This window comes from Musca autumnalis, unplaced genomic scaffold (genome assembly GCF_047663935.1).
Source record: "Musca autumnalis isolate F117 unplaced genomic scaffold, ASM4766393v1 scaffold_3, whole genome shotgun sequence".
Taxonomy (NCBI): Eukaryota; Metazoa; Arthropoda; class Insecta; order Diptera; family Muscidae; genus Musca; species Musca autumnalis.
The window spans coordinates 175,949,532-175,967,028 of NW_027411866.1; the positions used below are offsets into that span (position 1 = coordinate 175,949,532).

Below are 17,497 nucleotides of genomic sequence, written 5' to 3' on the forward strand. Positions count from 1 at the left end.
TCACTCAGCGGTCAAAATGTGCAGCCAGTTGCATCACACAATGCAAAAAAACCTTAAAGTGGGTAAAATAGCGCAATTTGCATACGATTTTGATGCGCATCCGGTTTCAGTAGCACTAATGAAAAATACGTCTATATACACATATTTCAAACAGATTCTTCAAGAACCGCGGATGTGCCTCCACATTATATTTTTGGTAAAAAACCGATATTACTCGCGAATCTCTGTAATTTATGACACGCGTTTTCGCACATAATATAATCGCGTATAAAGGATTCCAGTTATGTAAAAAATGTTAAAGAAAATCGTGGTTTAATACGCCGATTTGTCAAAATAAATTTTTGCCGATTTTCGTATTTCCATGGTATCAATATCCGCATTTTTAGCGGATGGATTCTATCGCGTAAGGTCTCAAAGAAAATTGAATGACACTTATAAAATTTAAACGCAAAAAATAGGTTTTTTAAAAAAATTCACGCATCAAATATTGGCCTTTAAGCTCCAATTACTAGGATGCTGTAACGAGCACACTCATGAGAAATGCTTTAAACGACGTAAAATCACGAGTTCTATAATCCTATTATGTGTTTTGAATATTATCTTGTTGCGCGTCCAAATTATTAAAAAAAAATCAAAAAACCCCGAAATTCCGGCTTCAAAATATCAGCATCAATTTTAGGTGGATGCAGTGGATATATCGAAAAATGATACGGTAGTATCATATTGCCCATGAAGTATTCTTTGAGTCTTTCTTTGGGCATATGTCTATAAAATGTAAGGTTAAGCCAGAAATCGGATGGGAGCATAAAAAACTTGTTGGTTTCAACCCATTTTTATCTATTTTTCTACATTGATGCCAACACAGGTTCCACGTAAATGAATTTTAATGGTCGACCTTATGGGATTCTTCCTAAAACACTTAATTTTAAATAATTTCAGTCATACTATATAGAATATGTTACAGTTCGCGAATTTTGAATGGGTGAAACTCCGATTCATCGATTGTAAAACATTTTCGGTTTTTGCCATATACCCTCATTAGCATAAATGCTGAGGGTATAAAATCCGACATCGATTTTTTAAAACCAACCTAGTGCATCGTCTAAACCAAGATTAAATCTAAAGTGATTCAATATAATCTCGCAAACTCATTTCTTGACCAAATTCCAAATTTATTCAATATTTTCGAAAGTATATATGGAAGCTATTTAAAACTGGACAGATTTTCATAATATTTGGAAAACGTCTCTCTAGGCCAAATTCACTCATCAAATAGCTCAAAACGGCCGAAAATGTATTGACAGGGCCGATATCCAAATCTGTACTGATTTCATTATATTTTGAAAGACTTATTTCTTGAACAAACTCGGTCATTTATTTAAAATTTCATCCAAATTGGATAGAAATAGTGTAATTTTTCATAAAAATATAGGAGGTATACCTTTATCTGGACCGATTCCCATATAATTTGGTATACTTATTTCTTATCAAAGTAAAAAGCATTCGTCTTCGTCAGACGGACGGTCATGCATAAATCGATTTAATATGTGATCCAATTTCCTATTAAAATCGAATACTGGATTACTGTGCGTCAATGACGTGAAGATACAGTTAGTCAACTTAATTATTGCAAAACCAAAATTATTACAAAATATCAAATAAAACATAATTTTATTGGTATAAATATCATTACACTGTGCTACAGTGAAAATTTGCAGGGGTTCTAATGCATAAATTCGGTTTTGTACGAGTCCATAGAAGACGAAAATACCTTTGGTTTCTTTGGGTCACTTCGGTTTTTGATTTTATAACGGTAAATGTAGTGAAAAATTGGCTTTCTTGGATTTTCAACTTTAAACGGACATTACTTCTTTTTTCCACAACCGATTTTCACACTCTATCATTTATTGGAAAGGGGAGAATATTGTCTTTCGAACAAGCGATTGATTTTTTAAATCGATTAACAAGTGTCTAAGTAATAGTGATTTGTGTGTGACAAAAACGAATTAAAAACAGTAAAATGTTTTTCCTTGTGCTCTAGGCTGCGTAAACGATACCTAACAGAGTACAATTATTTACTGTTAGCAAGTAGGAAATTTAGTTGGCTTTCTATGATAGGAGAAACCAACGAAATCGGTTGAAAAATGAATATGTCATTTTTTGTGTTTCAACTTTTTGGTTTTTTTTCATATTTTCCTTTATAAAAGATTGGTACCTTAGCATGTATGATTCTAATTGTGATTATTTTGCTTAACAATTACGTACAAGGTTCCAATCTTTTATAAAGGAAAATATGAAAAAAAAAACAAAAAATTGAAACACAAAAAATGACATAGCGCATTCATTTTTCAACCGATTTCGTTGGCTTTTCCCGCTTTGGAAAGCCAACTAAATTTCCTACTTGCTAACGGTAAATAATTAGGTTAGGTATCGTTATGTTAGGTATCGTTTACGGAGCCTAGAGCACAAGGAAAAACATGTCACTGTTTTTTAATGGGTTTTTGTCACATGTAAACCACTATTACTTAGCCATTTGTTAACCGATGGCTTATTCGAAAGACATTATTCTCCCCTTCATAGTGAAAAGTAAGGTGTGCAAATCGGTTGTGGAGAAAAGAAGTAATGTTCGTTTAAAGTTGAAAATCCAAGAAAGCCTATTTTTCGCTACACTTATCGTTATAAAACCAAAAACCAAAGTGACCCAAAGAAACCAAAGGTATTTTCGTCTTCTATGGACTCCCACAAAACCGAATTTATGCATCAGAGCACCTGCAAACATTTTTTGTCAAATTTTGTATCACAGTGTTATTATTTTTGTTAACCGTTTAATTCTTACACATGTTTATTAATAAAAAATAAAACAAAATAAAATAAAAAAGTAGAAAATTTCACTAAAAATTTTATTAAAATTAAGTCTTTCGCGGTATTTTTCGAAAAGTTGGTTCTACTATTTCGTATGTCCACATTAGGCATCAATAACAGCTAAATTAGTTCATCCTGTTAATGGGCGACATATTCCAGACTTTTTTTCTCCAGGTGAATTATCGATGGGGTTTATATCTAGCAGTGTCAATGACTTTAATGCAGTTGTATAACATCAAGCCCTTCATGAATAAGATTTATGCATAGTGTCGTTGTGTTGGTAGTACTTATATTGCAATTTGTTTAAATTTTCTTGGTCAACAGACCCAAATTTTTTGAAGCTGTTAGTTAAGTCATTTTTTAAAACATCTAAATAAACCTCGCTGTCATTGTTTCCTCCAAAATTTGGATATTACAAACGTCAGTGCTTGATATACAACCACAAACCATAACAGACAGTTTTCCGAACTTTACGGTATGTAATAAATGTATGTTTTCTATGGCTGTAAGGGGTTTTCGCAATACTTTCATCATCCCAATACAAAAGATGGCGTGAACATTTTTCTGTAACGAGTTTGAATAGTCTCTAAATATTGTGCTGGAAGGGCAATGGTTTTTACCTAGTTATTGAGTAGAACTTTTCTGACTTTTCCATGTGGCACACTTACTCCAAAGTTTAAAAAAAAAATCAATTTTTTGATGCTGCTTTGGGGTCTTTGGTCAATTTATTTAATCATTCTTCTGTCAATTCGTGGGGTTGCTATTTTGGGCCTGCCATGTAACACCTTTAGTTTAAGCCTGTCTTCTATCTCGGTGCGTTATATGATGTTGTATACAGTTCTAACCTTATGAGAAGTGATTTTAGCGATTTCGGTTTTCAGAATTTTGGCCGTATGCACCGACAAACGTATGTATAGGATTAAAGCTCAAAAATTTGCGGGGATAGGGATAGGGCTTTTTTATCACACTAGCCTGCGAAAAACATAATATAGCTATATTCGGTAATATGTTCGGTTCGAGCATATAGTGACATAGGGTTTTTTTTACAACTTTCGGGCTGTTTTCTCAAGAAGTATGGACTTACCCCTGAAAAAACTTTTACTGCCATAATTGAGGCAGCGAATGCAAGTTGCTTCAACAAAAATCAAAGTGATTCGAGAGCTGGTCTTAAAGTGAATTTATCTAAAATTTTGTGTGGGAGGTACACGAAGTAGTGGACAAATATAATCCATAGTCGAACCTGATCTATATCTGGTAGATATTTAGGATGTGTAAAGTATGGACCAAATCGGTCACTCCCATCAAGAGTTGTCGTGTGCACAATTATTCCGAACATTTTTGAACTTTTGTGGGGGAGGTACCTGAAGGACTGGACCGATATGGGTTATCTTCGAAATTAAACTGAGTTTGCACAAAATATTACAAAGGCCAAATTTTGGACCGAATCGGCAGATCCGTTAGAGAGTTATCTTGCGCTCCAACAACCTCACACGGTGTCGTAGGGGATTTTTTGCAACATTCAGCCTATTTTCTCAGGAAGTATGGACTGGCCCTACCGTCGTATGGAGAGCAGTGAATACAAGTTGCTAAAACAAAAATCAAAGCGATTCGAGAGATGGCCCTAAACTGAACTTTTCCGAAATTTTGTGTGGGAGGTACCCGAAGGCGTGGACCGATTGAGTCCATATTGAAACTTTATTTAAGTCTGGTACACATTTCACGATGGGCAAAGTATGGACCAAATGGGTTGCTCCCGTTAAGTGTTATGGTTCGCACAAATTGTCCGAACAAATTTTCGAAAATTTGTGGGGGAGGTACTGGAAGGAGTGGACCGATATAGCCCATCTTCGAACATAAACTATGTTTGGGTAAAATATTAAGAAAGCCAAAATTTTAATCGAATCGGTTTATCCGTTCGAGAGTTATCGTGCGTTCCAGCCAGCCAGACAGACGGACGGGCATTGCTCAATCGACATAAAAATGGGTAAAAACGAGTTGAAACCAACGTGTCTCTTTTTGTTTTCTGTCGATTTGTGAGTAAACCCCACTTCTCACGATTTTCCTGTCAAAGTAAAAGTAGAAGCCAATTAAATAAGGATAATCTCACTAATGAATTTCTTTTCAAAATTTGATCTGCTTCTACCATTAAATGATGCTGATATTTTGAAGCCACATTTACAGTGTTCTTTGAAATTCACTTCTAATTTCATTCCGCAAACAGGTTTTTCAAAAAGTCATATATAGGATTGTAGAACTCGCGATTCTGAGTTATTTGATATATGTGTCGTGAATGTAGTCTACACAGCTTATTAGAAATCTGCATTAAAATGCGGAAATTTTGTGCGAACATTTTTCTAAAAATCATTTTTTTCGGGTCTAATATTTGTAATTGTCATTGGAATACCTCGTACTCCATTGCACATTTTGGGTTTTTACGTTCCGGATCCAATAAATCATAAATCCAATAACAAGAAATTCCAAAGTTGAAAAATCACCTATAATTTTTTTTTTAATATCACGTATTTTATCGCGTTTTCTGCGGGTCGTTTCCACTGCAATGAAAAAACTAGTGCAACATCTTTGTTTAAGCGGAAAGAGAGATTTGAAAACTTCACTGAAAAGGGAGCTACATTCATTTTATCCCAAAAAATGGTGTGTGATTGATCGCCTTGAGATAGATATATGCGGACAAAAATTGTATGCACTTTGCGCAAATTAGCGATATTTTATAGGTTTTTTAATGCTAAGATACAGTCAATGCTACATATTAGCCTCCAAATTACATTTCGAAAAATATATACAACATAAAAAATTTGGTTTTGCTGTACATGAAAATCACATGCGGACAAAATGATAATTGCGCGATTTTCATGTATTTTAAAATGCATATAAATTAAAATGGGTTATTTGACCTCTATTTCCATTTCAGAAGCCTTGAGATATATCCTCCGCAACTCAATTATCTTCCTCAATGGGAAAGCTTTAAAATGAATGTCTATAAACAAAATCCGTCTATTTTATTGGAAGATTTAAGCAAACTGATGGACGTATTCCTACAGATTTTTCCAATATTTTCAACTACATAATGCTTGTGAAAAAATATTTTATTACTTTTTTTTTACCAAAATATGTGCTAACATCGAAACTATAACACCAATCTGTATGATTTTAGTCTCATTTGATTAGCCGTGATGTTTTGTTCCACAACAAATTTTTATGTAATTTTATGACCGGTAAATGGGCCTCTATTTTGAAAAAAATTGACTTATATTCAATAATCAATTTTATGTACACTCTGTGAATTCTGAATAAAATTTTACATGTATTATGCAATCTACTCGCTGATGTCACTTCTAGAGAAATTTTTAGTAACAACTGTGCTCATTAAAATAGTTAGCGCTTTTATAATATTTTCTTTTTAAAAAACCGACATAAAACCGCCATAACTTTTGTCCGCAACAACCAAAAATTGGCTCCCGACCTGATTCGTACTGGGAAATTTTTTCTTAACCTATATAACAAAAATCTTTGATATTGCGCGAAAAAAAATGTATTCTTTTATTCTGAAGTGGAATATGAAATAATTGACAATATTCGTGATATACCCTCCTTAGCATAAATGCTAAGGGTATAAAAATCCGACATCGATTTTTTAAAACCAACCTAGTGCATCTTCTAAACCAAGATTAAATCTAAAGTGATTCAATATAATTTCGCAAACTCATTTCTTGACCAAATCCCAAAATTTAATCAATATTTCCCAAAATATTTATGGAAGCTATTTAAAGCTGAACAGATTTCCATAAAATTAGGCAAACGTCTCTCTAGGCCAAATTCCCTCATACTCGGCGTGTTTTGTGCATTAAATGCCTGAAAATTTATTTATAAGACCTATATCCAAATCTGTACTGATTTTATTATAATTTGACAGACTTATTTCTAGAACAAACTCGGTCATTTATTTAAAATTTCATCCAAATTGGACAGAAATAGTGTGATTTGTGCATAAAAATATAGGAGCTATACTCAAATCTGGACCGATTTCCATATAACTTGGTATACTTATTCCTTACCAAAGTAAAATGCATACGTCTTCTACAGACAGACGGACATGCATAAATCGATTTAGAATGTGATCCAATTTCCCAGTAAAATCGAATTTTAAAGTATTGTGAGTCAATGACGTGAATATACATTTCTCAAAATTTGAATTTTCAGCTCCCACAGTAATTCCAAATCTACATAAATCAACACCTCGTAGAGTGCCTTTGGTTCGTTCAGGGTGTGTATGATCTAGGTTCATATTCATAGTTTTCTGCTGCTTAAAACTTAAAATGTTAACGGCAGAGAAGTTACTAACCAGATCTAATAAACTGGCTGTTTTATGGTTCTGTTTGCAAGCCTAGTTTTTTGTATTGACATGCCACATTCCCTTTCCCTATTCTACCGTGCACATCATATTCCCTTTAAAATCCATTTTGTCACTTAAATTATATAAAATTTAACCACTTAATTTTTTTCTTAAATTTCCCACTATCAGTATTTAAGTCATTCAATGAAATTCCCAAACTTAACGATGAACTAATAACTGACTTTTCAACAACTTCGGAATGTAAACGAAATTCTCATGAAAAACGCGTTGGCAAACCAAAAAAGATGAAGAATAAAACCATTTTCATTGAATATTCATAAGTGAAATTCTTTGCAATCTCGTAGAGTTGTTGAATTGAATGTTTGAAACTTCAACTGTTGAAAAGTTTGAACAGAAAGTGAATTTCTGCAGACTGTAGTCACATACACACACACACAGAAATACATATATAAAATCTATGGCATAACAAATATTTGCACACATACTCTTACACACACTCAATCTCTCATTCGTTTTACTTACCACATGTTTTCGTTAGCAATAACAGAATGTAATTCCAGAATATTTGTATAAAATCCATATTTCATCAGCAGATATGATGCACCAGGTTTGATGACAACACGACTTGACAGGAAAACTTTTGTGTAATGGGGAATTTTGATGTTGTCGCAGAGCTAAGATCCCACTTTAGTGTGGTGTGTTTAACATCCATGCATTTATAGAAAAATTTTAATTATTGTTGTTGTCGTTCTTCTTCCGTCTCCTTTTGTTGGCATGTATGAATTTATATTTATAATTTTAATTATCTATTTATTTGTTCTTTATTGTTGTTATTTGGAAAGATTAAATCATTTATTATTCTTCCATACAAAACTTATTTGTTCCTGCAAAGACAAAGAGAAATGTACAATATGAATAAATGATTCATTTCATTCTGTAGTTGTTGTTGTGAATGTCATAAATATAAATTATTGCAATTTTATTTTCCAATTAAAAATCTTCATTTTTCCGATTAAAAAAAATATATTGCAAAAAATTCATGTCTTAGTTATTTTATTATGATGCCATTAACAATTTTTGAACAAGTGTTTATGGCAGAATAGTCTGAAAATTTGTCCAGAAAAGTCTCAAATATGTACTATATCTATATAAACAAAAATCAAATGTCGTTCGTTGGTAAAGGCATCAGTTGAGAAAGGCCATACCGATTTGGATAATTCTTTTTTTGAAATGTTCGCCATAACCCAACTTAGGTTTTTATGCAAAGAAATTTTAAGCACGCCCCCTTTGTTCAATTTTAATCTTTTCTACAAAAACTACTGAACTGATTTTCCTGAAATTGTCATGGAATGTACAGGGATTGCCCCCGTGAAAATAGGTTACATATTTTGTTGAATTTCGGTAGTGGACGGGGTACTTCCCCTATACCCTATTTCTTTAAAAATGCTATAATTACAAAAATTATGAATGCATCGCTTTGGAAATTAAATTGCGAGACAATTGTGGTTGTGTCTCCGTCCTTGCTTACTTTTTTGGGACCCAAAGACTTGAACACGCCCACTTTTTAAAATATGTTACATCTACAAATCTACTAAACTGATTTTCCTGACGTTTTCAAGGAATGTACAGGGATGGCCCCCGATGGAAATAGGTAACAAATTTAGTTGAATTTCAAAGGGGGTGGGGTACTTCCCTTAGCCATATTAAAAAAGCGCCATATCTTTATGAATAAAAATCAAATCAAAATTTTACCACCCACACTTTTTTCAATGTCCCATTTAATTTTTTTCTGAAAAAATTACTCAGCCGATTTTTCTGAAATTGTCAGGGAATGTACAGGGATGGCCGCCGAAAACAGAAAAAATATTTTATTGAATTCCGGAGGGGGTGGGGCACAATGGTGCCTCAGTGGGCAAAAATCAAAAAAATGTGTTGTCGACTTTTTTATAATAGGACAATCGTGAAAGAATTTTGTATATATATGGTGTTACTATAAAGTTATAGCTCCTCAAACATAGAACATTTTTCGTAGTTAGCTTATATTGAAATTTATAAAAAAAGGACCAAATGTTCATGGAACTGTATTTAAACAAGTTATTAGAAATATTAAAACTTTTGAATTGGGAATTAAAGAGTGGCCAATAGCATAAAGTACTGTTATGTTGATTGAAGTAATAGCATGTTACTCACGAATTTCGCTTCTTTCATGGAGTGTATCTAAAAATTTCAGCAAATTGCAGCTTCGGGCATTTAGTACTTGGAACACACATCCTTTTCGAATAAAATTATACAAGAATTACATCCGACAAAATCCGATTCTTTGAGCCACAACCACATTTGTATTAAAAATGTGAACGAGAAATGCAAGTTTTCTGATTTTCCCTCATTTTACCAATTCACTTTGTTTGACTGCCTCCTGTTATTTTGTTAATACGTTGTCCAAAACACTTAAAAAAGCTCGAATCTGAAATAATGTTGCCCATAGTTAATGCCACTATTTTGATAGGGGTGGGATATTGTTGTTATATGTATGTTAAATTCAAACTACAAACGTTCTAATATTAGACATAGAGTGGCCATTGGCCTTAAAAAAATTTACATTGTTATGATAATGGATCAATCTTGATTTAGTTGGCATGCCTTTTCGGACATTTGACGTCAACTAAATCGAATTGGAAAACCTTAAGTATAAACATGACTATAGTTTCAATTAATTGTATTTCAAATTTAAACGAACTATGTGGCAACTCCAGGCAGTTTGTTTAAGATGGAATATTAAGAACAAAATTACCATTATATACAGGGACTTCATCCAAATCTGACAAAAAATTTTGTTAAAATCGGTAAAATTTAAGCAAAAAATCGCATATTAAAGGCTATTAAATAAAAATTGTCTGTGTTATAGTGAAATCGGAGATTAATATATAGGTACTATATCAAAATCTGAACCGATTTTTGTTAAAATCGTTAAAACTGATCAGCGGCCTATGAAAACGCATATTAAATTGAAGGATATTCAATTAAAATTGACCGATTTTGCCCAAAATCGGGAAAAGATATATATGGGGGCTATATCCAAATCTGAAGCTATTTTTGACAAAACCGGTAAAACTGATTTAGGCCCCTAGGAAAATATCAGATATTTAATTTGGAGGTCATTCTCTTAAAATTGACCGAGTAATAGCAATATCGGGTAAAGTTATATATCCAAATCCGAACCGATATGGACCAAAGTTGGTATTTTTCATTTCTATGCCCTCATAAGTACTTGTGCAAAAAATCATCATCCTAGGTCAACTCCTTCTATTTTTGTCAACGTTTACAAGGAAGCGGCACCACTGTGCGGGGTTCCTACCCTATGTAATATTTAAACAAGTAATAACGGCGAATTGTTTTGAAGTAAAACGGAAAAAATTGTTTCCTTTCGTTTACGAAGTAGACGAAATACCAACTTTCACCAAGTTCGGTATAACAATGTGGCTAACCTTCAAAATACCGAAATTCTTAGGTACCGTTCCATGAGTCTATAACAATATGTCGATCTATACCTACAAAATTTGGCGGAAAGTTGTGAGACTCAAAGAAGACTAAATTTCCGATATTTCGGCTAAACCTTCAAAATAACGAAATCAAGAGATACGCTTCCATGGGGGATATAGAAACCTGCGGACAAATACTGATAATTCTCTTCTGGAATATTTATTCGGTGGGATATTGACGTCACAATCTTCAGAATTACGAAAATCGGCAGGTACCGTTCTATGTTAGCTATATCGAAGCGTGGACTTATACCGACGAATTTCAGTCAGAAAGGCTTTCACCTCCAACAAAGACTAAATACCAAATTTCAACCATTTCCGTGGGTTGCTGTGGCCACAACTTTCAAAATACCGAAATTAGGGAGGAACCGTTCTATGGGGGCTATATGAAGGCGAGGACCTATGTATACCGACAAGTTTCTGGCAGAAAGTTTAATACACCCAACGAAGACTAAGTGCCAAAAAAAACCTTCAAAATACTGAAAATCGGGTGGTACCGTTCTATGGGGCTATATGAAGGCGTAGACCTATACCGAAAAATTTCATATTTAACGTTTAATACCCCAAATGAAGTTCAAATACCAAATTTCAATTTCGTTGGAATATTGAGGCCACAACCTTCAAAATACCGGAAACAGGGAGGTACCGTTCTGTGGGGGCTATACTAAGGCGTGGATCAGTACCAACAAATCGCTGAGGGGAAACTTTTATACCCCAACAAAGACTAAATACCAAATTTCAGCCATTTCAAAATACCGGAATTTGGGAGGTTCCGTCCTATGGGGGCTATACTAAGGCGTCGACCTGTATGGACAAGTTTCTTTGGGAAGGTTTTATACCCCAAATGAAGACTAACTACCAAATTCCAGTTATTTCGGTAAAATATTGAGGCAACAACCTTCAAAATACCGAAAATTGGAAGGTACTGTTCTATGGGGGCAATATGAAGGCGTGGACCTACACCGACAAATTTCTGGGGGAAATTTCTATGCACCAAACGAAGACTATGTACCAAACTTCAGCCATTTCGGTGGTTAAAACCTTCAAAATACCGAAAATCGGGTAGTACCGTTGTATGGGGGCTATATCAAAACGTGGACCGATATAGCCCATTTGCAATACCAAACACCCTAGGAGTAACAGAAGCTTCTATACCAAATTACAAAGCTCTATCTTAACAAGTAAAAAAGTGTCAGTCAGCTTTGCCAACAGAGATATACCCTCAGCCAATGTGAAGTGAAACTTTCACCTACGGACAGATTGAATGTATTTAAGGTCTCTTCAGAATTTTGTGGACCCTTTTGGACATTTGAACTTGCCGACAATGTGGAGTAGGAATTAACTGGACTAAGAAACAAATGTTAAACTTTTGTAAGGGAGGTACCCTTAGGGAGGACCGATATAAGCCATTTTAGATGTTAAACTGAATTTTGACAAAATATTAGGAGATTCAAAGTTTGGACCAAATTGCTTGCCCTATTCAAGTGATATCGTCCTAGCACTTTAGTGACATTTTTTAAATATTGGGGAGAAGTACCGGAAGTTGTGGACCGGTATAACCCATGAAACTAAGTTTGGATATAATATGACGATGACCAAATGTTGGACGAAATCGGTTGAACAGATCGAGAGTTATTGTGCTCTACGACCACCACATATGGTGACTAGGGGTTTTTTCACCTTTCGGGCTGTTTTCCCAAGAAATATGGACTTGCCCCTGAAAAAACTTGTACCGTCGTAATGGAGGTAGCGAATGCAATTAGCTTCAACAAAAATCAAAGTGATTCGAGAGCAGTTCTTAAAGTGAACTTATCCGAAATTTTGTGTGAGAGGTACCAGAAGGAGTAGACAAATATAGTCCATATTCCAACCTGATCTATATCTGGTAGATATATTAGGATGTGCAAAGTATGGATTACATCGGTCACTTCCTTCAAGAGTTATCGTGCGCACACATTTTCCGAACATTTTCGAACTTTTGTGGGGGAGGTACCGGAAGGAGTGGACCGATATAGCCAATCTTCAACTTAAACTATGTTTGCACAAAATATTACAAAGTCCAAATTTTGGACCGAATCGGCAGATCCGTTCGAGAGTTATCTTGCCAACCACTTCACACGGTGTCATTGGGGCTTTTTGCATCTTTCAGGCTATTTTCTCAGGAAATAAGAACTTGCCCCTAATGAAACTTGTACCGTTGTATGGGGGGCAGTGAATACAAGTTGTTGCAACAAAACTGAAAACGATTCGAGAGCAGGTCCTAAACTGAACTTTTCGAAATTTTGTGTGGGAGGTACCCGAATGAAGGGACCGATTGAGTCCACATTGGAACCTCATTTAAGTCTCGTTGAAATTTCACGATGTGCAAAGTATGGACCAAATCAGTTACTTCATTCGAGACTTATCGTGCGCACAAATTTTCCGAACATTTCCGAACTTTTGTGGGGGAGGTACCGGAGGGAGTAGACCGATGTAACCCATCTTCGAACTTAAACTAAGTTTGGACAAAATATTACGAGAGATTTCGTGCGCTCTAGCCAGCCAGATAGACAGACGGACGGACATGGCTAAATCAACTCGAAATTGTCTGAAACACATTTCGTCCAAACATACTTGCGGTCTAAAACCATTATTTCGATGAGGCACATTTTGCCCGTATGAAAGTGTATATGAAGAAAAGACAAAATTTTTTAGTTTTCCACAAAGAAAAAATTAAAAATTTTTTTTTAAGCTACATGAAAGATTTTTGGTACATAGATTGGGAAAAAAATCCCATTCTTAAATCTGTTCGAGATACTAATTTTGGATGTTGCGCGCAAAAGTTATGGCGGTTTCAATTCTGATAAAAAGAAAAAAATCTTTAAAAGACTCTAATCATTATATTGAGAAACTCTCTTAATTAGCGGCTCCCTACATACTATATGTTTACTGAGGTCCCATAACTTTAGTGAAAAAGTTGTAAATTTTCGCGGAAATTAGGAAAGCATTCAAAACAATTGGTAGTTTACAACTTGTTCTAAAAAATTCAAGCTGTTTATGCATCTAAAAAATATATAAAAAATATGTACGTAATCTAAACATCGCGAAGATTCAAATGAAACCAAAACTATACAAATCCGTTTAGCGGTTTGCATATTATAGCAAAAAACAAAAAATATATTGAGGAAATTTATAAAATTTTTGTAAGAGAAAATATTTATTAAAATTTATTTTGTGAGTTAGTTGAACAAAATGTAAGAAAAATAGGTCGGAGTTTTTCTTCTATTTTGTTAAATTTCACGCAATAAATTACATTTTTTATTCTAATCACTTCTCGAAAACACGCTAACATCTAGCAGAAGATATGGATATCTTTCAAATAAATGTTGGGTTCCTTTAAATGGGGTAGAATCTTGAAATAAAATTGTATCGGGTAATGTTCATTTTGAAATGCGTGTAAATCGCGAAATCCTCAAAATCACTTGATGCGCATGCGGTTTACCAATACAGCGAATTCTTCTCTTTTAATTTGTACACATTTGCCAGGATTTACTTTGGCCGCTAAGATGTAGCATCGTCTGCAGTTTAGTGTGCAACAAACTGTATAACGCTTATATTTTGCACAAAGTGCATACACTTTTTATGCGCATCCGATTTCACTATAAACGGTGAAAAAATACATCGATCTAAACATATTTCAATAAAATCTATCAAGAACCGTGGATGTAGCATCACACAGTATTTTTTGGATAAATCGGATACAGCTCCCATGCCACTAAATTTTTCAAACCGCTGTTTTCGCACAAACGCGAGTGATTATTCACTTTCTTCATTGAAATAGAAACGATCCACATAAAACGCGAATTAGTCAGCGATATTTTGAAAAACATTTTTCGCAAATTTTTCAATTTTTGCAGTAGCCATTTCCGCCGTTCTAGTAGATGGATTTTTACGATCTGTGATTCATATGATCCGGATCGTCGAAAAACTAAAATATCGCGGGGTACCAGCACACTCAGAACGATATTGTAAATACTGTACCCAAAAAATACTGTACCCAATTTTAGAAAAAATATCGCACTAAATTTTGGCCTTTGGCAGTAGATTACTCTGCTGCTGTGCGGGCTACATACTCAATATACACATCAGATTATGCGAAATCGCGAGTTCTTTAATCCTATAATTTGTTTTTCGAAATATCCGAATGCGCGTCCCAGTTACATAAAAAATACAAAAAACACCTGAAATCCGGCTTCAAAATGTCAGCATCCATAAGAGGTGGATGCAGTGGAAATTTTGGAAAGTGATACATTAGAAGTGTAATCTTCATTTTGTATTCTCCTACTTTTACTTTGGACAGATGTCGGTCATTTGAATGGTTTAATCAGAAATCGAATAGCAATGTAAAAAACCTGTTTAGCTTCAACGTGTTTTTACCTATGTTTTTTCCTTTACGCGGTCGTAACTACCACGTAAATTAAATTTGTTTGCTAAATTTTTGAGCTTTGTACAAAAACATCTAAATTAATCCAGCAATAGTCATAGTTACTGGTAAACTACAATAGTTCGCGTATTATAATAGTGCAAACCTTGGCTTCATGGAAACTAAAAAATTTTGACTTTTCCTCATATACTCTCGTTAGCATAAATGCTGATGGTATAAAAATTGCGAGCTGTATCTTGATTTCAACAGACGGACAAGGTTATATGGACTTACAATTTTACCCTGATCAAGAATATATATACTTTACAGGGTTCCCAATGAATATTTCGATGTGTTACAAACGGAATGACAAATTTAATTATATCCTCCATATTATGGTGGAGGGTATAAAAAAACGCTTTGTTTGCAAAAGTTACGAATTTGTCGGTTTAACAATTTACGAATTAATCTACATTCTGAGTACTTCTTTGGGGTCTAAAGACCCGACCATTACTGTTTTTATACCCTACACCACTATGTGGAAAGGGTATTATAAGTTTGTTTTGGGAACAATTCATGTAACACCGCGAAATATTCGTCGGAGACCCCCAATGTGGTATACCAATCTTCATATCTCGGCGAGATAAAGCGATTTTGAGATGTGTGTCCGTCCGTCCGTCCGTGTGTCCGTCTGTCCATTATAAATTGTAATCAAACTCCAGGCCGCAATTATGGACCGATCGTCACGAAATTTGGTATGGAGGTCGGTTTCACATCAGAATAGATCGCTATTTTAATTGGTGATGATCGTGAAATATTTAGCGGGTGATATGGACCAAAAACATAATTTTTATCCGATTTTGTAGCTGCTCTGTAGGTCGCAATAATAGTCCGATCGCCTCGAAATTTAAAATAAGGTAAGAGTATATGACAAAGAAGATGCTTGCAATTTGAGATGGCGATCAGATAATATTTAGAGGGTTAAATATACCACAACTTTTGTGTGAAAATTGTGAAAATTTTTAATATACAGCTTATATCATTGTTCCTGAAAGACACATTCCTCCCTCGTGAGTTATATTTGGAAAACGATCTCTTGACCTTTCCATTGATGTCAATTATGTTGATGTACGTGATCAGATAACAGAGTTACAGCCTAATATATCCAGTTTTTTGTTTGTAGTGTAATCATAAACACGCTAGAGGTCGCAATTATAGCTCAATGGTCACGAAATTTTGCACGAGGTAAGAGTTTAGGTTGAAGAAAATGCCTATAATTCTGCATGATGATCTGATATTTTTAGCGGGCGACATACACCATTACTTACGTATGAAAAATATACAAATTTTATTTTTGGTCCATATTTTAATTCCTGGAGGACATATACCGACACAGTAGCCAGATATGAAAATAACTGCTGACCTTTCCCCTGATGGAAATTGCAATAATTTGTCTGCTATATAACAGGCCTACTGCCTAATATATAATGGGTTTGGTGTAGAGAACCACAATTTCCTCCCATGCTACAAATTGTCTCTATCATGACAGAGAAATTTTCAGTTCAGTTGTCCGATTGGATGTTTTATACAATTATTACAGTATAGGGTCCCCTCGCCACCTATTTTATACCTCAGGAATTACAGTAAAGGGGATACATATAAAATAGACCAAAGATGTGTCTCATCGAAATAATGGTTTTAGGCCCCAAGTATGTTTGGACGAAATTCGTTTCAGACAATTTGGAGTCGATTTAGCCCTGTCGTAATATGTTGCCCAAGGGAGATGAGAGAAGTCTCCCTTGTCCCGTATGGGATGTTTGTGGAAAAATTATTATAATATTTAGCCCAAACTTAGTTTAAGTTCAAATATAGGCTTTATAGGTCCACATCTCCCCCACAAAAGTTCAAACTTTTTTTCGAAAAAATGTGGGAACGATAACTGGTGAAGTGAGCAATCGATCGATAAATCGGGTAAGACTATATCGATCCACACCTTCGGGTACGTTCCGCACAAAATTCGGAAAAGTGAAATTTAAGATCGTTTGAATTTTTTTCAGCAAATTGTCCTTGCGGTCCCCTTTACGATGGTACAATTGCAATAGCAAGTCCATACTTCCTCAGATTATGGCCGAAATTATCGTATTATCGTATTATTTCATTCAGTCATGTATCAGGATGGAAAATGGACTATATCGGTCCCGTCCTTCGAGTACCTCCCACACAAAATTTGGGAAAAGTGCAGTGTGAGGACACGTATCGGATCTACATATTTGAATTTTTTGAAGGAGGGTCTTTTCGCGGTTCCTATTGCAACGGTACATT

The 17,497-nt window shown here is 34.6% G+C and overlaps 1 protein-coding gene across 1 annotated transcript in view; it reads right to left on the reverse strand.

The window, feature by feature from the left end:
- CARPB (Carbonic anhydrase-related protein B) overlaps positions 1–17,497 on the reverse strand; it is a 424,717-nt gene that overhangs the window by 323,883 nt on the left and 83,337 nt on the right. The window contains exon 2 of the mRNA XM_073972303.1: positions 7,757–8,118. Within this exon, the coding sequence (XP_073828404.1) occupies positions 7,757–7,814 (58 nt within the window). The 5' untranslated portion in view covers positions 7,815–8,118. The remainder of the gene's footprint in view (positions 1–7,756; positions 8,119–17,497) is intronic.